Source organism: Salvia hispanica, chromosome 4 (assembly GCF_023119035.1).
Source record: "Salvia hispanica cultivar TCC Black 2014 chromosome 4, UniMelb_Shisp_WGS_1.0, whole genome shotgun sequence".
NCBI classification, from domain to species: Eukaryota; Viridiplantae; Streptophyta; class Magnoliopsida; order Lamiales; family Lamiaceae; genus Salvia; species Salvia hispanica.
This window is the reverse complement of record NC_062968.1, coordinates 29391849-29416864: the sequence shown is the minus strand read 5'-3', so window position 1 is coordinate 29416864 and position 25016 is coordinate 29391849. Positions and strand designations below refer to the sequence as shown.

General features: G+C 33.9%; 4 protein-coding genes across 4 annotated transcripts; 2 read left to right on the top strand and 2 right to left on the bottom strand.

The window, feature by feature from the left end:
- The first annotated feature begins 219 nt into the window (after positions 1-219).
- LOC125222237 (probable beta-1,4-xylosyltransferase IRX9H) lies at positions 220-5143 on the top strand. The gene is made up of 4 exons (XM_048124745.1): positions 220-1273; positions 3405-3654; positions 3754-3971; positions 4654-5143. The coding sequence occupies exons 1-3, from the start codon at positions 456-458 to the stop codon at positions 3922-3924; spliced, it is 1239 nt and encodes a 412-aa protein (XP_047980702.1). The 5' UTR covers positions 220-455; the 3' UTR covers positions 3925-3971; positions 4654-5143.
- A 766-nt stretch (positions 5144-5909) lies between these two features.
- Positions 5910-7992, top strand: LOC125222239 (ubiquitin-fold modifier-conjugating enzyme 1-like). Its single transcript, XM_048124747.1, has 3 exons — positions 5910-6322; positions 6422-6483; positions 7609-7992. Exons 1-3 carry the CDS (start codon positions 5990-5992, stop codon positions 7754-7756), a joined length of 543 nt encoding a protein of 180 aa, XP_047980704.1. The 5' UTR covers positions 5910-5989; the 3' UTR covers positions 7757-7992.
- Positions 7993-8257: 265 nt separating this feature from the next.
- LOC125222233 (phosphoenolpyruvate carboxykinase (ATP) 1-like) lies at positions 8258-12879 on the bottom strand. Its single transcript, XM_048124740.1, has 12 exons — positions 12610-12879; positions 12051-12253; positions 11317-11470; positions 11130-11214; positions 10546-10646; positions 10168-10466; positions 9611-9784; positions 9467-9532; positions 9216-9394; positions 8973-9142; positions 8652-8820; positions 8258-8583 (listed from the first exon to the last, which is right to left on the bottom strand). Exons 1-12 carry the CDS (start codon positions 12843-12845, stop codon positions 8440-8442), a joined length of 1980 nt encoding a protein of 659 aa, XP_047980697.1. The 5' UTR covers positions 12846-12879; the 3' UTR covers positions 8258-8439.
- A 5154-nt stretch (positions 12880-18033) lies between these two features.
- Positions 18034-22586, bottom strand: LOC125222238 (inositol-tetrakisphosphate 1-kinase 3-like). The gene is made up of 10 exons (XM_048124746.1): positions 21975-22586; positions 20761-20842; positions 20624-20656; positions 19912-20032; positions 19663-19755; positions 19300-19407; positions 19018-19194; positions 18815-18870; positions 18616-18700; positions 18034-18495 (listed from the first exon to the last, which is right to left on the bottom strand). The coding sequence occupies exons 1-10, from the start codon at positions 22199-22201 to the stop codon at positions 18425-18427; spliced, it is 1053 nt and encodes a 350-aa protein (XP_047980703.1). The 5' UTR covers positions 22202-22586; the 3' UTR covers positions 18034-18424.
- Positions 22587-25016: the final 2430 nt, after the last annotated feature.

Below are 25016 nucleotides of genomic sequence, written 5' to 3'. Positions count from 1 at the left end.
GGGTGCTCTAACTTAAATTAAATTTTATTATTTTAAATACAGGGAGTAATTCAATTTATGAGAGAATTACATTAAATTTTTATGGTAGGAAACCAAATTATTTTAAATGAAAAAATAATTGTTGGGGACATGACAGCGCACATTAGCTAAAGCGGTGCATGTTTTTTAAAGCAGAAACTGCAGCAGCATTCATTTATCATATTTTTCGTCTCCCTCCATTCCTCTGTTGCCTACACGCAAAATATTTTCCTCTGAAAATCAAGTTTCTCTCTCTAACTTCAATTAAAGCTGTTACTTTCCCTCTATTTTTCTTTCCATTTCAGCTCGGTTGCGTCTTAGGGTTTCCAATTCCGGCTAAGGAAGTGTTATTAAGCTGCATTTGATCCACCACTACTTTCTCATTGCATCGCAACTCCTATTCCTGCGCTGTTCTGGATGCGATTTGGACGGGATAAATGGCTTCGATTCGGAGAACTTTATCGCCGTATAACGATCGATCGCACCAGAACGGAGCCAATACTCCATTTTCGCCGCAATCGCCGTCGCAGAAGCAGTTTCCGCAAGGAAAAACGACTTTCTCTCCGGTTCGTAGATTGGTTGCCGGAGTCTTCTTCCGGAAGCACCAGACTCGGAAGAATTTTCAGTTTTCCTGGAATAAATCGCTTCTTCGGTGCTTCATGTGTTTCTTCTTAGGGTTTTTGCTCGGCATGGCGCCGTTCAATAGCGATTTTAGTGAATTACGGCAAGGGGATTTGAGGAAGAGCGATTTCTCGATCGAATGGAAGCCGGAGGTGGTGAGTGTTCAGAAGAGTGCGGGCGATTTAGCTTCTATTGAGAAGTTAAAGGAGAATGATCTGTTGGTCGGTGCTATTGAATTAGGAGTGCTTGATAAAACGGATATGAAGAAGGTTTTGGATTTTGTGGCAGGCAAACAATTGATTGTGGTGAGTCCAACTTATAGCAGGGCTATTCAGGCATACTATTTGAATAGGTTAGGGCAGGTCTTGAGACTGGTCAAACCGCCAGTTTTGTGGATTGTGGTAGAGATGAACGAAGCATCCGTGGAGACTGCTGAGATGTTGAGGAATATGGGCATTATGTATAGACATTTGGTTTGTAAGAAAAATAATACAGATGTAAAGGATAGGGGTGTGCACCAGCGGAATACTGCACTTGAACATATAGAGAGGCATAGGCTCGACGGGTTGGTGTATTTTGCTGATGATGATAATATTTACTCGCTTGAGCTATTTGAGAGCATGAGAGAAATCAGGTTGGATATTATTACAAGCTGCATTTTTACCTGCTTTTCACAATTATATGGTCTTACCTGAAAATATCTGTTCTTTCCACTATTGGTAATCATAGTATAGGAATATGCTTATGAGGTTAATATCCACACACTCTTATACTGTATAAAAACGTACAAGAAGAGTCTAAACTCTAAAGTTTGATTTAGAGTTCAGCTATCTGAGAACATTTTTTTGTTACAAAACAATGGCGCTTTAGGACGATTAAGCTATTACAAAATGCAGTCTTCTTTACTATGCAACTTACTCATTGTTCTGACCTTTGTTTTGCATTCTCATAGTATTCTATGCTTTCTAGGCATAATATATAAATATATAAGGGGCTGTATTCTGTTTGTTATGATCCTTGACTCTGTTAATGTGAGTTTGAATGTGTAGGATCTAGTTGTGAACTGCAACTAAATATGTCGGTTGAAGTTCCTTTTATGCTGTTCCATGACCGATGTGTTTGGGCTGATCACTTTCTGATTATAAGTTTTAGTTAAATGAATGTGGTTCATTTCTTGAATTTGTGTAATTTTAGTTAAAATGTATAAAATCTAATCAATGATAGAACTGTACCTTTGCTTTGGAACAGTTAGGTTAGATGGTTTTCAACCAATTTTCATTTTCTTTTTGATAACTTATGGATCTCAGAAAACTTTGGATTGTGGCATAAGCAGTCACTTTAAATATTAATTTAGTTTTTATGCTGAAATTTGGAATGGGGAAACCAGTTACTTATCATCTCTTTCATCTTCATAGTCATGTCTTTCCCTGACTTTGCAGTTATTGGCTTAATGAGCAATATCTAAGACTATGTCACTGTCCTCGTGTATAAGCAATGAGGTTAAGTTTAGGACTGGGATAAACTGAATTGGAGTATATAGTTACTACTACTACAGAAGCTCCTCTATTTAAGAGTGACCAAATCTATGTTTTGGTACCCAAATATTTTGTTGTAGTTTACCTATAATTATTTGGCAGATGAATATATTCATCCTAAGGTGATTGATTTCTCTTCTGCAATCACTTACTATTACGTTAGTTATTATATACGTATTGACAGTCTAATTCGCTTGCCTGGAAATGGTTATGCATGTTTTTATTTGCTAAGTAATTGAGAATTGGTTAACTCGAGCTATCAATACTGCCACTTCATGGTGTATCATAGCTTAGATAGTCTTGTCCCATTCCATTTGGAAGCAGATAAGCTTGAAGCAATAGTGGGTTAGGCTCAAATGTGAAAACAAGCCCTTCCAAAGTATGTGAAATATGAACTTGTACTTCCATACTTTGCTTCCTAGCTGTTAGTCCCTTTTCCTTTGTATTGTTTTAAAAGAAAAGTTCTGATATGTTTAAAAAACAATAAGTGTTTGTTTTAAGATAGTTTCCCCAAGGCTGAAGTGCGTTTAAAAGAAAAGTTCTGATATGTTTAAAAAACAATAAGTACTTGTTTTATGATATTTTCCCAGCAAGTAATGGGGTTGTTTTGACATCTTATAATGAGTTTGGTATCCACATGAAAAGATGTACTCCCTCCGTCCCGGATAATTCGTCTCAGTTTTCCATTTCGGTCCGTCCCACATAATTTGTCCCATTTCACTTTTACCATTTTTGGTAGTGGACCCCATATTCCACTAATACATTCCTACTCACATTTTATTATAAAACTAATATATAAAGGTAGGACCCACATTCCACTAACTTTCTCAACCCACTTGTCATTACAATTCTTAAAAACCGTGCCCGGTCAAAGTGACCCGAATTATCCGAGACGGAGGGAGTATCTGTTTCTTGATTGTTTGGAAATGTAAAATGATTGTTAAACAAAACTTACAAATAGATAACTTGAGCTAAGAAACAGAAAGTTTCCCTTTGGAATTAAAGACATATTGCCTATTGTTTTATTTTGTATTGTGTGTGCGTGTGGGTGTGTGGATTTCTGATTCTTTTTGTCTGACCATGGAAAACATGATAGCTGGTGTTAGATCTTATTGTCTGACCATGACCAAGCTTTGAATCTCACTATATATCACTCGATCTCTCTGCTATAGCATGAGAATGCTTTCTCTTCATTTCTTATAAACCATCTGTTGTCTTGGTTCTATTCAGTCGTTTTGGTACTTGGCCCGTTGGCATGCTGGCCCAAAGCAAAAATAAAGCAATACTGGAAGGCCCTGTCTGTAATGGAAGTCAAGTAATAGGATGGCACACAAATGAGAAGAGTAAAAGACTCCGGAGATTCCATGTGGATATGGCTGGTTTTGCCTTCAATAGTAGTATATTGTGGGATCCCAAGAGATGGCATCGACCAACTTCAGGTCCTATCAGGCAGTTAGACACAGTAAAAGAGGGTTTCCAAGTGCGTATCATTTCATTCATATGTGCTGTCATTTTTTAAATCATATCCTACTCAAACATAATTCAAATTCTATTTGGAAAATTTGTTACTTCTTTCCAGGAGACAACTTTCATAGAACAGATTGTGGAAGATGAGAGTCAGATGGAAGGTATTCCTCTAGGTTGTAACAGGATAATGAATTGGCACCTTCATCTAGAAGCGCATGAACTTGCTTATCCTAAGGGCTGGGTACTGCCGAAGAATCTTGATGTAGTTATTCCTTCCAAGTGATATAATTTGTTCCAATGGGATTACACGTCTCATGTTTGATCTTTGAGGTATGCTTTATGTCCTAAGATTATTTTGTTTTGGTCCATGACCATGAGATGTACTTTGATTCCCAAGCTTGTTTACATTTTTATCCATATGAGTTAATCTATAAATCCTAAGAAATGGTAAATGTACTTGATCTTTGCCAAAAAAGTCTGGTCATGCATGCATATGCCTAAGCTGCTAACTGATACTACTACTCTGTGCTGTTCAAATTGATTATTAATATTTGTATGCAATCGCTGTTTCCCACCTTCAAGAACCTAGGAAAAGTTTCCCTAGGATAAGTGGGTGGTTTTGGCTCGGGGAAAACTAATACTAACATGAACCAATCTCTCAGATATTTTATGGATACTAGCTAAAGGTACTGCATCTCTAGATTTTTAATGTGTAGTTTATGAGTATTTATTTGTAATGAAAAATCATAATTGTACAGCACTACTAGGATAATATTGGGACTATGTAACTACCAACAAATTTTTGAAACCTTGATGAATATGAAGAACACTATTGTTTTGGTGATAAAGTGTGTACGCTTTATTAGAACAAAGTATGCCAATGTTCTCACCGGTAGCTCGTTTCTTTCTTTTTTAGTAACATAATTATTGAGTTATGGAAATCCTTCTGAACCACTAACATTAGTCTATCCTATAGTCTTCTGCTTGCTAACGCTAGTTTATACTGTTGCAGGTGCATTATCTGTTGGAGGTGATTGCTGACTTGATGAAGCCAAATCAATTCGGCACGTCCCCATTTTAAAGCAGGAGACTTGCCCTCCAAAGGAGACTCGTAACGGGAACTGCAACAGCGCCTACTTCCATTTATAATTTTTTCTTACCTTTGAGAACTCTCTGCTGAAACAACACTCATTTTTGTGGTATAGCTTCTGTACGTATTAAGAGGGCCTGTCGGGGGAGGATGCACGGTGTTGTGGGTGTGTGAAATAGGAGTTGGTGATTGCAGTAATATAGGAATAGCCTCACATGAGGTGACAGTTTCTTTGTCCATATTGTCTGTAGCCCTTTTTATGGTGTTTTAATACCAGTCATAGAGGAATTTTCGTTTTATTTATAGGAGAAGACTCAGTTTACATTCAAGATAATAGATGAAAGCCATTTACCATATGATGAAATTACTTGTTACTCTCCATACCATCAATAAAATTGAGTCATTTCTTTTATTTTATTTTTTGTCTGTTACATATTTTATTATTTTTCATACTTTATACTTAATTTACTTATCTACTTGGTTTTTATCTTACTTTTTTCTTTTTTTATTTACATCACTAAATAGTTGTTCTTAATATTGGTGCTCAATTGATACACTTTAATTATACTGGGGCAAAGGAAGTGGCCACTTTTGCAGTTACACGAGTTTTAATATATAACTAATAAAATATAAGAAAAAAATAAACAAAATAAAGTGAATAAAGAATTGTTAACGGAAAATAAGATTTATCTAAATTAAAAATTAAATTTATCTATTGACTAAAGTCTAGTTTTGATCCCTTACATTTTGTCCTAAAATTCCTTTTGATCTCATACATTAACCTTTTGGGTCCTACCATATTATTTTGGTATATTTTTGGTCCCAAACAAGGTCACAAACTTAATATATGGGATCCGAAAAGAATTTTGTGGAAAATATGCCAGACCAAAATTAGACTTTAGTCCTATATTATAATTAAGTTATTAAATTGATCAAACATTTTAACTATTAACTTTAACAGAAAATGGTTATTTTGGACCAAAATAATATGTTTGTGACCAAAATTTACCAAAATAATATGTTAGGAACCAAAAAGTCACGGAATGTATGAGATAAAAAAATAAATTTAGAATAAATATAAGGGAACAAATTGGACTTTAGTTATTTATCCATTTTATGAAAAGTACTAATATTAAATTAAGGTTAATTTTGTATAAAAGAAAAATAGAATAATTAATTGGTGAGTTGGAGAGTTCGTAAAATTGACGCAGAGTTAACCAACTCCCCAACACTAGAATCAATTGAATCGTCGGAAATCATGGAGACTTGGGATCCGACAACGAAATCGACGCTGACGCAGATCCCACTGCTGTCGGTGAAGGCCGGGCCGCGCGACGGCGCCGCGTGGACGCTGCGGCTGAAGGAGGAGTACAAGGCGCTGATCGCGTACACCGCCATGAACAAATCCAAGGACAACGACTGGTTCAGGATCTCCGCCGCCAACCCGGAGGGCACCCGCTGGACCGGCAAGTGCTGGTACATCCACAATTTGCTCAAATACGAGTTCGATTTGCAATTCGATATTCCCGTTACTTATCCCGCCACCGCCCCTGAACTCGAATTGCCCCAACTCGACGGCAAAACCCAAAAGGTTTCATTTTTACTTATGCCTTTGTTTAGTGTGTGTTTGGGTGCGTGTTTCTCTCTCTTCCTATTTTTTGTTGATTTTGTTGCTTTGTGCGTTGTGTAGATGTATAGAGGAGGGAAGATATGCCTGACAGTGCATTTCAAGCCGCTGTGGGCTAAAAATTGGTAAATTTTCTATTTTGTTTTAATTCAATTTCTTGTTTTATTCTGAGTTTCTTGTGAATGGTGATGACTGATGAGTGAGATAACTGTTATGCTGTTTGCATGGTCTTGTTTGGTCTACAAAACATGTTCTTATGAAATGGAAATTATGGAAAACTTGATTGGGAGTGCTTCAAATGTGGTTTAGTTTGAGTTTTCTTGCGAATTGTAATGAGTCAGATAACTTTTTAATGGAAATTATGGAAAACTTGATTAGGAGTGATTTAAATGTGTTCTAACCTGTGAGTGAGATAACTATTGATACTGTTTGTAAGGTCTTGTTTGGTCTATGAAACGTGTTTTTTTATGGAAATTATGTGAAACTTGATTGGGAGTGCATCAAATGTGGATGTGTATTATCATCATAGATTTCTGATTATAAACGAACTGTGAAATTTCCAGTTTGATACTTATTGTAAAGCTTTTTCCCGTTGATACTGTGATGCCTCATATGTTAAGGCTCCTAACGATGGTTATAACTTTCTGAGAGGACTGAAGCATATTAGATGGCTTAAGGGGAGAGGATTAAAGGTGTTACTAAGATGATTATGGGAATAGATACGGATTTAGTTGTTGGATATCCATTCAGCTCTGGTATTATGGCGGTATGCTAGTGAAAAGGTTTACAAAGTTCCAACTCTATTGATGTATCATATATGGAAAGCCAATTAGCCAAGTCATTAGCAATGATGTCATTGCAATTTTTTATCCACAATGTTATACGTATGTTTCACAATTTAATCACCAACTAGCTTTTATGTCAGTCTCTTTTACGCAGATGAATATCCAATGCTCAATCCAACCCCCAATCTCAATTCTGATAACTATTGTTCGTTGAACATTGGTTTCTGTCTAGTGAATGCTCTTATACTGACCCACAAGCTCAACCATCGATGAACATTGGTTTCTGCTGAAAATATTTTTGAACCACTAGACTGAAACTTTTGCTGGTAGTTTCTTTTTAGTTATTTCTTTGTTTTTCGCTTTCCAACGAAGACATACTTCAATGTTTGTCTTGATCAGTTCAATTTGTACACAGACTGTGAGTGGCTATTCTGACTCCACTTTGTTTTTGTTCGAATTTCCCAGTCCTAGGTTTGGCATAGCACATGCGCTTTGCTTGGGCCTTGCACCATGGCTTGCTGCAGAGATTCCTATTCTTGTTGATTCTGGAATGGTCAAGCACAAAGATGATATGGCCGCATCCAGTGAGTCCTCTGATGTGAAGGCTGTTTGAGTGCTAACTAATCAATCGTTAACGAATTATACAGCCTAGTAGGAACATAACTTTATGAGAATTCAAATCGTAGAGTGTCTGGTTTTTGTCCGGGATATTTAAACCTCTTGAAATGGATGTTTTTGACTTATTTCGTTGTTGCTTATTCCATGCTGAGTTTAAACTCTACACAGAATCTAATAATTTGTAATACATGTTACTGAGTCTTCAATCCATTTTTCTGGTATTTATTGCTCTGTTGAGAGTCGTGTGATTGCATGATTATGGATCTAATTATTGGAAATGACCCTAAAACTGCTAATTTGTAGCACATGTTCCTGATTTATTGGTCTCTGACTAATGTTTAAGGTATGGAGCAATCCATAATTTGACCAAATTTCATGTTTTTATAGTAATTTTCCCATTTTAAAGGTTTGTATTCATTGCATCATTTGTTACGTTATCAGCAAATTAAAATCATATAAATGGATACATATTCTAAATAACTGTGCTATAGTTTTTGTAAACATCTCCATCATTTTGGGAGCTTTTTGTAAGAAGGAAAAATACACTAATCAATCCCAACTTGCATAAAAGAAAGAAAAGTCTAATAAAATGGATGAATTTTATTAAAAGCTTCCTAGTACTACAAAAAATGGTGCTTGTGCAAATCTTGTAGTTAGTAAACACAAGAATGAATCTTGTTAGAAATTAGGCCCAGCTGCCAAAATCTCCTCAGTCAGTTTGTTGTCTGCTCCAATCTTGTAATTCACAAACCCTTCAAAATTCTTCTTGAACAGACCTCCCAACTTGAGCAATGTCTCCTTGTATGCCTTCTTATCACTCCACTGCAAAACCACACATACATTAATCTCATCACAACTTACCTCCCTCTCTATCTCTCTCAACGACGTACCGTGTTAACCGGATCAAGGATTTCCGAAGGCACTCCCTCAACCTGAGTTGGGATTTCAAACCCGAACACATCTGTCTTCGTGAAGTTTGCTCTTAGGAGGGCACCCGAGTGTATGCTGTTAATCATCTTCCTCGTGTAAGCCAGCTTGAGCCGGCTTCCTGACCCGTAGCTGCACGTGCAGTTCTAACGTTATGCATCATTATCAACGATAAGCAGAAAAATATAATTTCTTATAGTCGAAAAATAACTTCATCTAGCAATTAGTCTTCATTCGCGTAGATTTACTAAGGGCTAAAGATAATTTCAAAAAAAGCCTCGTACCTTCCGCCCGACCACCCAGTGTTGACAAGCCAGCCAGTCGCCCCGTGCTTCTTCATCTTCTCGGCCAACATTGCCGCGTACTTGGTCGGGTGAAGCATGATGAACGCTGCCCCGAAGCATGCTGAGAATGTGGCTGTAGGCTCCTTTATACCATCCTCTGTTCCAGCCACCTGCATTATTCTCCCCAAATTCATACTACCACCCTTTTACACATCGATCCGAAAAATGTAATGCCAAACTCACCAGAGCCGTATAACCACTGATGAAGTGATACATCGTCTGCGACATGCTCAGCTTGCTCACCGGTGGGAGCACACCAAATGCGTCACACGCCAAAAGAATCACGTTCTTGGGGTGAGGCCCCACGCACGGGATCATGGCATTAGGTATGTATTCTATGGGGTATGCTGCTCTAGTGTTTTCTGCAAAGCAATAAAATTTAATAGTTATGGTTTGAATACATCCATGTATATCATATTCACATGATTATTTACCTGTAACAGATTTATCTGAAAAGTCAACCTCTCTAGTGTGCTCCTCAAACACAACATTCTCCAGCACTGCATAACACCATCAAGGAATCTACTTCAACATCTCAAAATGTAAAATAAAACTTTAAAACAACCAACTTTTCTGACCAGTTCCAAACTTGATTGCATTCCAAATATCAGGCTCTTTCTCTCTGGACAAGTCAATGCACTTTGCATAGCAACCACCCTCTATGTTCGACACACCATCCTCGCTCCAGCAATGCTCGTCGTCTCCTATCAAGAACCTGTTGTGGTCCGTTGAAAGAGTCGTCTTCCCAGTCCCTAAAACATGAAAACATACACACAATCAGCTTATTGGTAGATATACACATTGCTAATTGCATGTAAAATCACGAAGTTTCAGAATTCGCAATCGTCCCATGATTTTTTTTTCTCTAGATAAATGCGCGCACACATGTAAATTTTGGTGACGTTGATGAATAGTGACAAAAACATATATTAATGTGATATCATAGATTACTAAATGACATCGTTTCGAGGCTAAGAAACTAAAAAAATAGTATAAAATAAAATAAAGGATTAATTGCTTGTAAATAAAAAAGTATGGTCAAGCCTGATATAAATTTGCTCAGACGGACAATTGAAATTTGATAAAACTTGGTGATTTGTCATTCAATTTGAACCCAATAATGCACGTACTATACCTGATAACCCGAAGAACAGGGCTACGTCTCCGTCTTTCCCCATATTACAGCCCGAATGCAGGGAGAGGATATGGCGCTTCGGCATCAGATAATGCATGAGACTAAAGAGGCCTTTCTTCATCTCCCCAGCATACTGAGTGCCAAGAATCACCATCTCCTTCCTAGACAGATTGATGTCGATGCTGGTCGATGAAGTCATGTAGTGCGTGTAGCGGTTGCATGGGAACTGGCCCGCGTTGTAGATGGTGAAGTCGGGGGTCCCGAAGGTGTCTAGCTCATCAGGAGTCGGCCGGATGCACCTGAGTTTTTTTATCACAAGGTAAGTGAGTGAATTTTGTTGGTTTGGTAAAAGTTTGAATTGAGTTATGATTTGGTTACATGTTGTGCATGAAGAGTGAGTGATAGGCTCTTGCTGAGACGATTCGGACTTTGATGCGATTTTTTGGATCCCAGTTCAGGAATTGATCGTTCACGAACACCTCAACAAATATTCAAATTTACTTCAACAAATCCATATCAATTTCTTATAAGGTATAAACATCAGATCAAAAAATTTGATTGGTAATTACGGGTTTTAATCTATGCAAAACTAGATTTAAATAGAGAAACTCAAAACAATATCATGCGTAGGACATTTTTAGGTCATTGTTGGTCTATATTTAGGTCATTCTTACAAAGGATGACCTAAAATGATACATTAAACCCAAATCTTATAATATGACATAAAACTGCTTATTTATGATCTTCCGTGTTTTTGGTTAATTATTGACTATTAGATCATCTAATCCTAAGCCCAAGATTTGGGCTGCATGCATTCTTATTTTGATAATCTCCTTTGTAATTACTACTGGTATATTAATTCTATCTCAATTTTTTTACTTATAAATCCATTTGTATCAATCTAATCAATTATTTTACTTTGTTGGTTACAAAACACTAATATAAAAATGAGTTTGTTGTACCTTTTCCAAAGAGCATAAGTAATCCACAGCTCTTTCTCTATTAACCAAGAAACTGTGCTCATCCATCTCAATATTGGGTGAACCCCTATAACATAAAAATGATTTGCCAATAATATATATAAATCAAACCTAAAAAAATCATTTATTTCCAAATAAAAGATAGCAAATAAATAAATAGAAGACTTACTTTCCCCACCAAAGATCTTGAACCGTAGTTTCATCTTTCACAATACGTTTATCTCTTGGTGAACGCCCAGTCTTGGCTCCCGACAAAGTCGCTAAAGCTCCACTTGATGTGATGAAAGATCCCTTTTCAAACTTTATAGCTTGCTCATAAAGTTCTAATTAATCATGTATATCTTGGTTAGTTTTGAGCTAATTGTCAAATAATTGCTAAAATGGATCGATTGATTCTCTCTCAATTGGTTGGATCGTAGATACGATGATTTACTATGCATATTGCATACCAAGTCTTTGGTACAACTCAATAATGAAGTTTTTCTCGCTTCTAACATAGTGGGCCGGGCAATTAGCTCAGTAGAAGAGCGTGCCGAGTCCATTTGTATGCAATAAATATACTGTAGCAAGTATGGCTTTGTGATAAATATCTTATTCTGATGTAAATCAAGGTTTAGGTTTAGTCTTCTTCATCGACCGGTCCTTCCGTGCAATTTAGTGATAAAAAATAATTTAAGTCAATTCACTATTTAGTGAGTCTTCTTTTGTCAATTTATTTTATCAAGATTTAGTCTTCGGATCAATTTCGAAGAGCTGTGCTTGCCAATTCTCATCTGTGTTATATAATATGGATTAATAAAAATAATCTAAGCTAATTCAGTATGATTAATTTTGAATTTATTTGATCATCTCCAAATTTAATTATAAGTTTTGTTAATTTAGAGGAATATTTATTTAAATTACCGGCAGGGGAGAGATTGTATAGGATGTGAGTGGACTTGAGAGCGCTGTCGCTAATATTCAAGTTTGTGGGGACCACGTGGTGGTGGCTGTGGTGCTTCGGATGCGCCACCGCCGCCTGCGGTGTCTCTACCTTTTTCGTCGCCGATGGGTCTCCCTTCACCACCTTCGGCCCCGTCTCCCGCGTCAGCGACGCCAACGACGCGCTTCAATTCATAAATCACCCCAAAATAAATCACATTATAATAAACTGATCATAAACCCACTAAAAAACTACTTTATTGGTATATATCAGCCACTCACTCTTTTAAAAGAGTGGTTATTCACAAATATTTGGATGAGACATAATCATTAGTAAGTCGACGTCGGATAAGAATGAGATTTTCAACACTTTGATATATCATCCCCAAATAAATAACATCATAATAAACATATCACAAAAATAAAACTACTTTTTGTAGAAATGGATACCGGAGATGTTATCCTAGATAAGACCGAATATTATCAAGTCGATATGGGATAAGATTTGGATTTTCAAGAATGTTAAAATTGGATCGCGCACCTGATCGACTGCAGCTGCTGTTTTTGGCGGTCGTCGTCAGAGAAAGCGGCGGCGGCAGAGGCCTTGGGGGTGGTCGGGACGGACGACTTCTTCTTCTGAAGCGAATGCAATTCATCGAGCGTACAAGCCTTCACTGGTGGCCCGCTGTCGTCGTGGCAGATCTCGTCGCTCTTCTTCGTCTGGATCTTCGGCAAGGTGTTGCCGTTGCCGTTGCCTTTGCCGCCATTTGTCGCCATTGATTCGAAGGAATTTGAAGGTAGAAGAGTGGTTTTTGAGTGAAAGCATGCAAATAATTTTTGAGATGTAAAGCCAGAATTTTATAAATAAAAAAACAAATGAGTCAAAGTTAGTTAGTATGTGAGATTTTCACTCTTTATAGTTTTGCAAATGCTGTTTGAGCATATGACCGCGTCCAATTTGTTATCAAAATTAATGATAGATCAAAATTATGTAAGAATAAATCAACCCCGTCCATAAACTATCAACTAAAAATGGAAAACTAAAAAAATTAGTGTGTGCGCTGTGCCAGTGTGCCCTATTTCGTATAACTGGTCCTAATAACAATTATAAAATGGAAGGAAATTTGTCGGAATTATCACAAGTTATGGTCAAATTATGATTATGGTTCATATACGTTGACTTACATTTTTTTTGACATAACATATTGAGGGTTATAGTGATTCATATGGTTGATATTAATTTTGATTTCAAATATATGAAATGACTAATTTAATTTAAATATAAATTCAAAGCATCAATTCAATTTTAATTTAAGTGATTTTAAACTTAAAATAAAAACTAGTAATTTATTTTACTACTATAATTTTTAATATTAGATGTTTTACCAATATAAAAAAGTGATAGGAATTTTATTTTATTAGATAATAGTAGAAAAAAAAGCTTTGTATATCTTAATATAGAACCAATGGAGTTTATTTTATTTGTAGCCATATTAATTAATATGTAACATATATAAAATGATGTTAAGGAAGTATTTCTTCGAATTTTGTCTTTGTGAAATTTTAGATTCAAGTTACAAACAAGAGAGTAAATATCTTTCTCCACACTTAAATATTTTTTGTGAAATTTTAGATCCAGCGACGGTTTCGATGATGACACTAGCAGCATAATTGATGGTAGTGATTGTAGCGGCGGTGTTGGTAGCGGAGTCTGCAGCTGCGAGGGTGGGAGTGGCGGGGGGAGCGGAGGTGAGAGCGAGGTGGGATCGACGGTGGGAGTGGAGGTGGGAATGACGGAGGTGGGAGTGGCGGGGGAGCTGTAAAGGGAGTCGGGGGCAGCGGCGGAATCCATGATCTTTCACTTGAATTTTTTACTATTTGAATTCTTTATTATACTATTTTTAATTTACAAATTAAAAAAATATGGATTGTGAACTCTTTTACTTGTCTACCCCTATGATCATTTGGACCGATCAATTTAGAATGTTTGTAATCCCTTCGTCCCAAGATATTAGACTCGTATACCATTTTAGAGTGTCCCAATATACTTGAGCCATTTCTTTTTATGGTAAAAATCTTCTTTATTACCAACTCCACTTACACCACTAAACAACACTTCCTAAATTCTTGTGCCAAAAAAAATGAGTCTAATATCTTAGAACTGATGGAGTATTTACTTTCTTCTCAATTATAAAATATTATAACACACACATATATAGACTACTAAATCTAGAATTTTCTATTCTATTTTAATATATTTTTCTCTATATAAATCTAGATAATTCTGCTATAATATATCGAAATATTTCATCTTCACTATTTTCATAACAAAAGATAAAGTTTATTTTTTTCCAACAAGACGATGTAGATATATATACTATATGTGATCAATTACTAACTAATTAACAATCACAAATTAAGACTAATTCTTAGCCATTAGATTATGAGATCTAGTTGTTAAAATAATTCCACGTGAATTAGATTTTAAATTAAAAAAATTATTAAATAAACTTAAAGGGTATTAATGTCAATTCTTTCTCATCAAAATCATCTCAAAACTTTAAATTAACGTATCTCTCTTAATTTAAATTATTTTTTTGCAAAAAATATATCAAATTAAAGATAATTTTATAAGGATTCCAACGAGATCTCAATTGCATATGTTCCGACGATGTTCGTATAATGAAATTTGATAAATTATAGTATTTTAATTTTCGTACATGTTGATAAGCAGATTTTATCAATAAATGTAAAAAAAATCTCAATATAGTGTATGCAAAATTTAAATATATTGTAAGTAAAATATCAATACAAAATGTGTTGATATTTTCTTGTCCTTGTGTTGATATTCTCATATTATATTGTTGATATTTGTAATATACTATGTTGATATAAAAAAATATCCACGAAAATTATCATATGATAACATAATGACAATATTACCCATTTGTTGATATTTTGTCAACTATTTATTGAAATTTGTGAGCTATAATCTCATCCACTCATTTCAAAATCCAAGGGTGTAGATTTAGTCTTATTTTTGGATTATGGTGTTATAAGCATTAGAATAGGACCATGCGTTGGGGGAAGTGTTATATTGCTAACTCAATACTTAATTGCTAACTATAACTAAATAATAGCCATAAGATACTCAAATTAAAGGCCTAGATATCAGCCCCGAAATGTCAATACGATAAAAAAAACGTCAATAAGGGTATTAAGGTCAATTTACAACAAATTAGTTGTAACTAACTTTTGAAAAATATCTCATAACTTTAAAACGCATATAACTTTTTCGATTTAAATTATTTTTTCACGCAACATATATCAAATTAAGTATAACTTCATAAAGATTCTAACGAGATCTCACTTGTATATGTCCGACGTCAAAATTTGAAAATAAATTCGAAAATTTTTAATTTTTTCGTACAACACAAATGTCAATATAGTATATAAAATATGTCAATATAATACATGTAGAATGTCAATATAAGTAATGCGTTAACATTTTTAAAGCATTGTGTTGATATTTTCGAAACACTATATTGACATTTCATCCAAAACCCTAATTTGGTAGTTTTTTTTATCTTTTTCGATTTAATTAATAAAAATAAAAATTACACGTGGCAAATTGTAGACCACAAGTTTTCTAAAATCCTATGGTCTTAAATTAGTTGTAGTTAGCAATTAAATGATGAGTTAACAATTGATCACTCCCCTACGTTGGGGAATGTAATCAAATGCAAACTCTAAATATTGTACAAATTCTAAACTATGATCTGGACCGTTAAAAAATGTCAACAGACAAAATAATAGCAACATAAAATATCAGCACAGTGTCAACTGTTGACACCGTGTTGACATTGTGTTGACATTGCATTGACATTGACATCAAAATCTTAAAATTTTACACTATGTTGACATTGTATTGAAAAGTATGTAGTTTATACAATATATGAGTTTGCATTATATCATTACCTTGTGTGTTGGTTTAATAATATATTTGAATATTATACTAATATTTGTTTAACATTATATTAACATACATTTGAGGTGGAGTTATACTATGCAAAAACTTGTTCTATTGTTTATGAGAATATAATGATATTCGATTAATTTTATGCTAGTATTGATTTGTTGAATTTATCTTTGCACACAAGTGCGTACATAATTACCAAGATAATTACAAAAATTATTAATCATAAAAATACTAATATCTCATGCAATGTTAGTTGTATATGCTCTATATAATACTTGAGAGTAGATATATCTATGACCATGTTTGGTTGTCAGGATTCTGTCTGAGAAAGTAATCTGATTCCTTAAATTTTAAATTCTTGTGTTTGTTTTGGTTTTTAATCAAACTGGGAAAGTAATCAAAATCCGAGAACAAAGAAAGTTAGTACAACTTTCCAGGATTCTGAATCCTAACTTTTCTTAGGTATTCTTTTTCCCAGTTTTAGGATTCTTACATATTTAAGCAATATAGTATAGTTTTATTATTATTATTATTATTATTATTATTATTATTATTATTATTATTATTATTATTATTATTAATTACAAATTTTTAAAAATAATTTAAAATTATAAATCATACTTAATGTCACTATAATAAATAACTATAACTAAAATTATCATAATTATAACTATATTTTGTAATAATTCATAATAGTAATTAATAATTTATTAATAATTGAAATATTTTATATAATATAAATTGTATAATAAATAATAATTATTATATTTTATAAATTAATAATTAAAATTATCATAATTATAACTATATTTTATAATAATTCATAATAGTAATTAATAATTTATTAATAATTAAAATATAATTATGTAATATAAATTGTATAATAAATAATAGTTATTGTATTTTATAAATTAATAATTAATGAATAAAGTCATAGTGCAATTTGAATTTATAAACTTATTCAATTATAATATCCGTAAATATTATATTTATAATATAATAATTATTTATTATTATAATAAATGAGTATAATACTCCAATGTAACTATAATTATAATATTATTATTATATATTATGATGGATAATCCATATTTAAACTATCTATAGTAATAATAAATATAATTATATAATAATTAATATTATTTATAATTAATAATTTATTAAAATTTTTATAATATTATTCTTTTTAATAAATAAAAAATAATAAGTATATTTTTATTTTGGCGTTTAAATTAAATATAAATTTAAAATCTTGATATTTTTCAAACACAAGAAAGTAATGTTACTAGGAATCATATTCCCGGGATTCATTTTCCCAAGAATCATTTTCCTTGCCAACTTTACTTTCCCGCCAACCAAACATGGCGTATATGCTAAATAACGAAGATAATTACTACAATTTACAAAGTGGTAGACAAATTTTTCATGAAACGAAATTAAATAGATCACCACACATAGGAAGAGAATATATCCATTTCTCAATTTCCAAAAATTAGTACTAATAAATAACATAAATTCCTAATAATTCGCTCAATAACCAAATGATCAAGCTAGTACTCTCTCCGTCCTCAAAAATTGATAAATTTGCAAATGACACGAGTTTTAATATGCAATTGATAAAATAGTTTACAGATGGAAAAAATTAAGAGAGGGAGCGAAAGTAAGATTATTATTTATTAAAGAAAGGAGTGTCAGTGGACTGTAAGGTCCATATTATAAAAGAAATGTAAGATTATTATTTATTAAAACTTTCTATATGTATACTTGTTTTAATTTTGAGTGACTGACTTCGGTAAAACTAGTCTAAATTTTAAGGACAAATGAAGTCCAAAATGGATGTAGTGGTCGGAGATTATTTTATCCTCACCTCTTCAAATTAAAGATTAAATAGGACACTAAATTCTTAATTGCGTGCATAAACAATTCACTTTTACATTGAAATTTTGATTGTGAAGCATAGTTTCAGCTCAAGAGTACTAAAAGAAATGAGACGATGAAAAGCTAAATTAACAATAAAGAGACTTTACATGATGCTTCTTTAAAAGAAGGATTTACAAAGGAGATGGGATTGGCTACTTGATTTAAGCATCAAGACTCACAATCACCACCTACCACCCCATCACAAAACATACAATGTGGTGAAAGTATGAAAAACACATGAAAAAATGAACAGAAACTGGGCAAGGCTTCCGTCAAGCAACGAGACGATTTCCCTTGAAGCGACAACCTTCGCCTAGGATCAGTCAGGAAGGGAACAGATTTTCAGTATCCTTTGCACTTCAAATGACACCATTAATATGGTTTTGCTTTGGGTCTTGTGCAGCACGAGCATCGTTTATACATCTTTCAGAAGTCTCTTCTCGTGTTTTAAGACATTTTATTTGCTTTGAACCAGGCTCAAAAGGAAATCTGTAAAAATATGCTCATATTCGGGCATCTTCCCGTATCCTGCCAGATGCAACAAGCATTTAGAAATCGTGTTAGTGTGTGTATTTTACGTTTCTGGAGGCAGAGAACTTCTTATCTAATCCAGTGGAAAGAAGATAAATTGACTGGGGTGTTATATACCTGGAAAATAGTTAATGTCTATTATGTAGTAACGGTCTCGAGTTCCATGCTCACGAATCATATCCAAATTAAACAACCGGAGACCCTGTTTCGGGGGCACAAGGATTAGAACTCAAGAAAGTAGCAAGCAAGAGTGAAGAAGAAAAATCGAAAGATACTTGCGTAACGGATTCAAGAACAAAATGGGCAAGAAGACTACCAGCCGGTGTCGTAGTTCTTTAGCCAGTCTCTCAAGTAACGGTCTTGGAGGGAGCTCTGCAGAAATAAAGTGCTTTTAGTCCAATTGGTATATATATTGTCATAAATTTATCACAGGCAGAAGATAGTAACAAAAAACATCAAATATTCGAAGATGGAAACAGAAGACAAATGGATTGTTTCACAGATTGCAAGTCCACCTACCGGCAACATGAGGATCCAAGTCTGCTTCATCAGCAGATGCAGCAGCACAAGATACTCGAGGGAAACGATAAACACCTGCACTCGATTTCAGCTCACGCTTACTGACATCTGGCAACGAGAAACGTCTGAGTACCTTTATTGCTTCTCCAACAATATAAACTTTGAAGAGTACGCCCCCTGAATTACAAAAGGAAAACATTTAGAGGAAGTTAACACATTCCTCCATGCTAGCCACTGAATAGGTAACAGAAACCAGAAACCAGATGAACTATGATTTCATACCATGATTAATAAATTCTTGCAGAACAAGTGGGGGCTCAAGCTTTTGGAGGGACAACTCATCATACGCCAGAGACAGCTCATGTGACTTTGCAAATAACGGCTTTGCCACTAAAATATATATACAATTTGATTACTACATTATCCAAGTAATAGCCAAAGCACAAATATCTTTCATTATCACAACATAGTAGTATATAGAAAGAAGTAGTGCTGGTCAGAGCATCCATAACCAGTTCAAAATTTTCTTATGTATCGGATGTGTGTTGGTACTTGGTACGTTAGCTGTAATAGTCCCAAAAGATAACAGCTACCCCTAGAACTGCTGATTGATAGGGAACTTTAAGCATGTCAAAAGGGACATACCCAGCGGTAGCCGCAATCCAGCCATATTCACAGAATCCGGAATAGATGATGAATCTTTCTTGATAACCAACTGTTCGGGTACACCCACTTTTCCTGTAAGACAAAATGACATGGGAGATCAGTTATTTTGCAAAAGCTGAACTATTCCTCTGTTTGTGACATCCTTAATAATTCTTCAACCAAGGAAGGAAAAGAGCTCAAAATGAAAGCATAGCCTTATGTATACATAGCATGCCAATAAAAGATTACCATACGGGTCTGTCAGATTAAGCTCGGCAACAACTTGGAGCATAGACTGGCGGCTGTACACATGCTGTATGGCATCAGGAGGATCAAGAACTGTGACGTTAGGATGTGTTATACGATAATCCTGCAAAAAGTGAAAAGGAAGAATCATAATTGACCCTGAAAAATTGTCTTCAGAATTTAAATCCACAGGTATGAACCCCTCAGTTAAATATACACACCCTCGGGGTGTAAAGTGATAGCTACTTATCGAATACTCATACATAAACAAAAGTACACAGCTCATGCTGTAATATAGAAGTCCAAACGATATTGATATTTTTTAGTAATAACATATGCATGGAAAAGCATGCAGCAATCTGGCATTTTGTAACAAGGAAGCCTATGAGTTCATTACAGTCCACCACTTTAAGCGATGATAACTTCTAATAACTTCTATTACCAACCACTCAGAGAGGTGTATCCTCGCTCCAAAGCCTAAACTACAAAATTAAATGACTATAGCTTACAAAGCCTAGTATTGTAGTAGGATGATGGGGTTGAGTGGAGGACTGATGGATGCCCACCAGTCAAAGAAAATGCACGTCCATCCATGTCACCAACATGATTAGTGCATTTCCCCAAGTAGCCTAATTGGTCTTTCTAATCTTTAAATCTTGCAAGTAATTTTATACATTATCTTAACATGACTGAGACTTCGAATAATGAGACAAACCTCAAGTATGCATTGCCATTCTTTTCCAGATAACTGCATGACAAGAAAAGAAGAAAAACATAAAGATTAACTACAAATCTTGCTTTCCAAGATCAAGACATTTTGAGTAAGGTCGAGAAGGCACACAGAAACCTCACCTTATGTAACACAATGTCAAAGGGACCCTGGTCTGAAAGTGGTTTACTGAGGTCAATAGCCACAAATAGAATTCCTTTGTTCCTGCATTTTCAACAACCATATTTAGTTAGCTAATAGTGGTTTAAGTACTGCGTAATTATTAGAGATTCATTTCATGAAAGGGTCCATTATCATTTAAATAATCGGTTCTCTAGTAAAAGTATAAAAGTGTTAATCGTGGTTTCTTTCTCATATGCTTAGAAAATAGAGGACAGATACTCCATATTGTGAATCTCAAATCATAAACTATTTCGGGGTTCAGAAAGGTACGATTGCTAAATACTTCAAATTTTCTTTCAAGAAAATAAATGAGATAGGAGCAGAAAGATACTCATCAATTTCATAGAAAGCTTGGGATTTAGCATAGACCGAGAATAGTTTAAGTGTTAAGAAAGAACAGATCATGACAGCTGATATTAACATTAGATTGTAAATGGAGCTTGCCAACAAAATTTAAACATCCACTTACATTACTAGGCACAGAAGGACAAAATTAACACATTTTAAGACATCGAGGGGATAAGAAAGTGAAAATATCTGTCACTGAAAGCTAAATAAATTCATTCATATTAAATCAAACGTCCATTCCCTCCAAGACAGGCAAAAAAGGACAACTCAGCAAGAGAGTACTAGAAAATGGAAGAGTACGAAAACAGGTGAAAGTGACAAAGCACCATATAATTGCTTCAATAATATCCTAGATGTAAGCACCAATTGAACACACACCACAAAAAATCTCATTGAAGATTTGACTTCATGAAGAATATCTTCACAAATAATATTCCTTTTATCCATAACCAGATTCGATTCCATCGTAAATTTCACATAAACACAATTTTCCCCCAAAAATAGTTTCCATAGAAAATATCAGCAAAACACAGAGTAGAAAAGAAAACAAACAGTTATGAACAGATACAATAGATGATATACAAATTTCTCCATGATCAAATCTTAAGATTTTAAAATTCAAATTGGCTGCGTTTTAATTAGAATCAATTCAACACAAGCAGTTTCAGCATTCCAATAGCTAATGCATAAGAAAAAAAAAATCAAAAAACAGAGTTATACCAAAATGATTCCCCTGAACAGAAATTACAAACAAATATCCTCATTTTCTGGAGATGAACGTTAAAATCATAATTCAACATACATATAAATAGGAACGTGAAATTACCTCGCTAATCCTTCGAGCTTGGGCTGAAGAAAGCTCTTCGTCTTCTTCGAAGTTAGGGCGTAGCCGACGACGACAGCCTTGGGCGGAGAAAAGCCTCCACCGATCGCAGCCGCGGAATACCTCATCTTCGCCACCATTTTCTCGTCCTCCACCTCCCTTCCTTCTACAATCTCTTCCTTGTCGTTTTCTTCTTTACAGTAGGCTTCAATTTCACCACCCATCCTCATCTCCAACGCCGATTACCTAAATATAGATATATACAGGTAGATACGTATACTATTCAAACACACACGCCGAGATTCAATCCCCTTCTTCCAACGAAGCCAGTAATTAAAAAAATAAATCCGATTGGTTAAATTCGCCTCGTGCACGTTGATTTATTTGTTAATGAGGGTCTCTCCGAATGCAGCAAGTGTCAGATTTTGTGAAGGGTGGAAATATGGGGCTGGAATTGGAGCGAGAGAGCGGAGATTTAGGCAGGAAACGGGTAGGGTAGAGAGAGAGGGGGAGAGACGGCGTGGTTGTGGAGAGTGAGAGAGAGAAAGCTATGTAGTGTAGAAGCTGAAATGCAACGTGTGGAGCGATGAAGACGAACACCTACAGTCCTACATATATTATACTCATATAAATAATATGCGGAATCATGTGTGTGTATCTATACGTATATTGTATCTATATACATGTGTGTTGTTTGATTGTTTCTGTTAGGGAAGAGAGAGAGAACGGAGGAGGTGGCTGCTTAACGTGGCTACTATAAATTAAATTAAATATTTATTCATTATTTTAATTTTGTAGCTTTCGTTGTGCTTTAATATTACTGAAAATCAATAAACATTAATCAAATTTTAGTTATCCAGCAATTTTTAAAATGGGCTAAAATATTAAGAAATTTATACTATATTTGACTATTTTTTTTGCTTAATTTGTATTTAGTCCGAGAAATTATGCTTGTGCACTTCATCAATGGTAGATCAAAGAATGCAGTCTATTCTTAAAAACAACATCATTGTTTGTTTGAAAAACATCGATAATATATGATACGTAGAAGATTGAATTTTTTTATGATGTCCTGATTCCAAATAAATCCTAATTTTATGATCTTCAACTGATTTTTAAAGTTACGGATATATTAGTCTACTACCATTTAATCATAGCATGAAAGTTGTGTTATCTCTCCGTCCCAATCTATTTGCTTCGCATTCCCGTTTGAGTTGTCTACTTGTCTCAAACTACTTGCTTCATTTTCCGTTTCTTTTGGAAAAAAATTTAATTTTTTCTCTTCTTTTTACTCTCTTTATTTATTTCTATTCTACTCTATTCCCTCTTTATTTAATTTTTAAACATCAATTTTTTAAATCTTACACCAAAAAGAAATGCATCACTAACTTGGGACTAAGGGAGTATAAATACATGTCTAATATTGGTTCCATAACAGATCACCAAGATGTAAATGTATGATAAGATATCTTAATTTTAGATAATTTATGAAAATCTATAATTAATAATCTATCTCTATCTTCTGCCTAATTTTTTATAGTACTACTACTATTAGGTAATTTTGACCTAATTTGATAATGTGGAAAGAATTGCAATTGATTAATCTCAAATTAGTTGGAAGTACTAATAAGCAACTAAGAGCATCCACACCTAAAGTCTCCGTGGATGCTCTAATGACTCTTTTTTCTATGGGTACTTGTACAACCATTGCTTGACATGAACCTTTCACCTAGACAATATATTTTGAAAACATAATTTTGAGTGGGTATAAACCGTATAACGATTTATGGAGAATTAATGATTTTCAAATACTTACCAATAGGGTCAAGAATTTGAGTGTTAACTCAAAAAAGTTATCAAATTAACTTGTGAGCCAGAACACAGATCAATTTCATTTTGTTTTCAATCACAATTTAATTCATTAATTTTATCATTTTTGTTTTTATTTTGTACTAGTATTTTAAATTTTAGAATTCTAAAAATTCAAAAAACTAAATAAATAAAATTGCAACTACAATGAATATATTATAGATCAAAAACAATACAATGATTATTCATACACTAAATTAGCTTCAATTGTTACTCATCCAACAAATTCCTTCGATCAAATCTTGATGGAATTGGAGGTAAATTCGTTCCTTCATTTTTTAATATAGTGCGTACCGATTACCAAGTATTATAAGCTTCTATTTTATGCCCACCGTTGCTTGACATGAACCTTGAACCTAACCTACATTATCACATATAACAATTCAAAACTACCAAAATAATTCCAATATTCAATTTTCTATACATCAAAATTAATCTTCAAGTCGTAGTGATCTAGTATTAGCTACATCGCCGTTTTTAAAGATTGATGATAAAATCGAAATCAAATCAAGCAAATAAAAACTTGTCTAGCCTTATCCTATTAATATTCTTAATTTCTTAAACAAATCAATTTAAGTAAGTAATTAGGACGGATGATGCTTGGCATATTGGCATGTAATGACAAATGGGTTGGAATGATAATATTTAATTTGATTAATTGGGACATTTCTAATGAAATACAAAAATTTCATACAATAAAATTAAGAAAACGTAACACTTCCAAACAAGCCAATTCCATCCTCCGATAGCAATCAACTCCCCGTCGATGAAAATGATAGTGAGAAATTGGAACACCAACTACATTCCATGAATGAAATTAAAGGATACATGACATTAATTTTTCACACTCCAAATCTCAACTTAATTCAAATTCTTGAAAAATTACTTAATTCCGAATTTTTAAAATTGGCCATATATAAGATAACATAAAATAGAGAGTTATCCGTCAAACTTGAAAAATTGAGGTGTATTAAATTTCAGAGTTAATGTAGTAGCTTTATAATATAGTCCAATATTATGGTGTTATCACAAATAATATATGTGTGTGAGAGAGAGAGAAAGTGACAATGCAAATTAAATATGATGAGTCATATTAAAATAATATTTGATGGATTATGAATAAGTATTCACATGGTTCTCGTGTTGTACCTTATCTTTTTAGCATCATATGTATTT

Coding starts and splice junctions, on each gene's coding strand:
- LOC125222237 (XM_048124745.1), top strand. CDS start 456: ATGGCTTCGATTCGGAGAACTTTATCGCCGTATAACGATCGATCGCAC. Junction 1,274..3,404: donor GAGAGCATGAGAGAAATCAG/GTTGGATATTAT, acceptor GGTTCTATTCAG/TCGTTTTGGTACTTGGCCCG. Junction 3,655..3,753: donor CAGTAAAAGAGGGTTTCCAA/GTGCGTATCATT, acceptor ACTTCTTTCCAG/GAGACAACTTTCATAGAACA.
- LOC125222239 (XM_048124747.1), top strand. CDS start 5,990: ATGGAGACTTGGGATCCGACAACGAAATCGACGCTGACGCAGATCCCA. Junction 6,323..6,421: donor TCGACGGCAAAACCCAAAAG/GTTTCATTTTTA, acceptor TGCGTTGTGTAG/ATGTATAGAGGAGGGAAGAT. Junction 6,484..7,608: donor CCGCTGTGGGCTAAAAATTG/GTAAATTTTCTA, acceptor CGAATTTCCCAG/TCCTAGGTTTGGCATAGCAC.
- LOC125222233 (XM_048124740.1), bottom strand. CDS start 12,845: ATGGCGACAAATGGCGGCAAAGGCAACGGCAACGGCAACACCTTGCCG. Junction 12,254..12,609: donor CAGCAGCTGCAGTCGATCAG/GTGCGCGATCCA, acceptor TATGAATTGAAG/CGCGTCGTTGGCGTCGCTGA. Junction 8,584..8,651: donor TCCTTGATCCGGTTAACACG/GTACGTCGTTGA, acceptor GTGGTTTTGCAG/TGGAGTGATAAGAAGGCATA.
- LOC125222238 (XM_048124746.1), bottom strand. CDS start 22,201: ATGAGGATGGGTGGTGAAATTGAAGCCTACTGTAAAGAAGAAAACGAC. Junction 20,657..20,760: donor TTGACATTGTGTTACATAAG/GTGAGGTTTCTG, acceptor CTTGTCATGCAG/TTATCTGGAAAAGAATGGCA. Junction 18,701..18,814: donor AAGAACTACGACACCGGCTG/GTAGTCTTCTTG, acceptor CCCCCGAAACAG/GGTCTCCGGTTGTTTAATTT.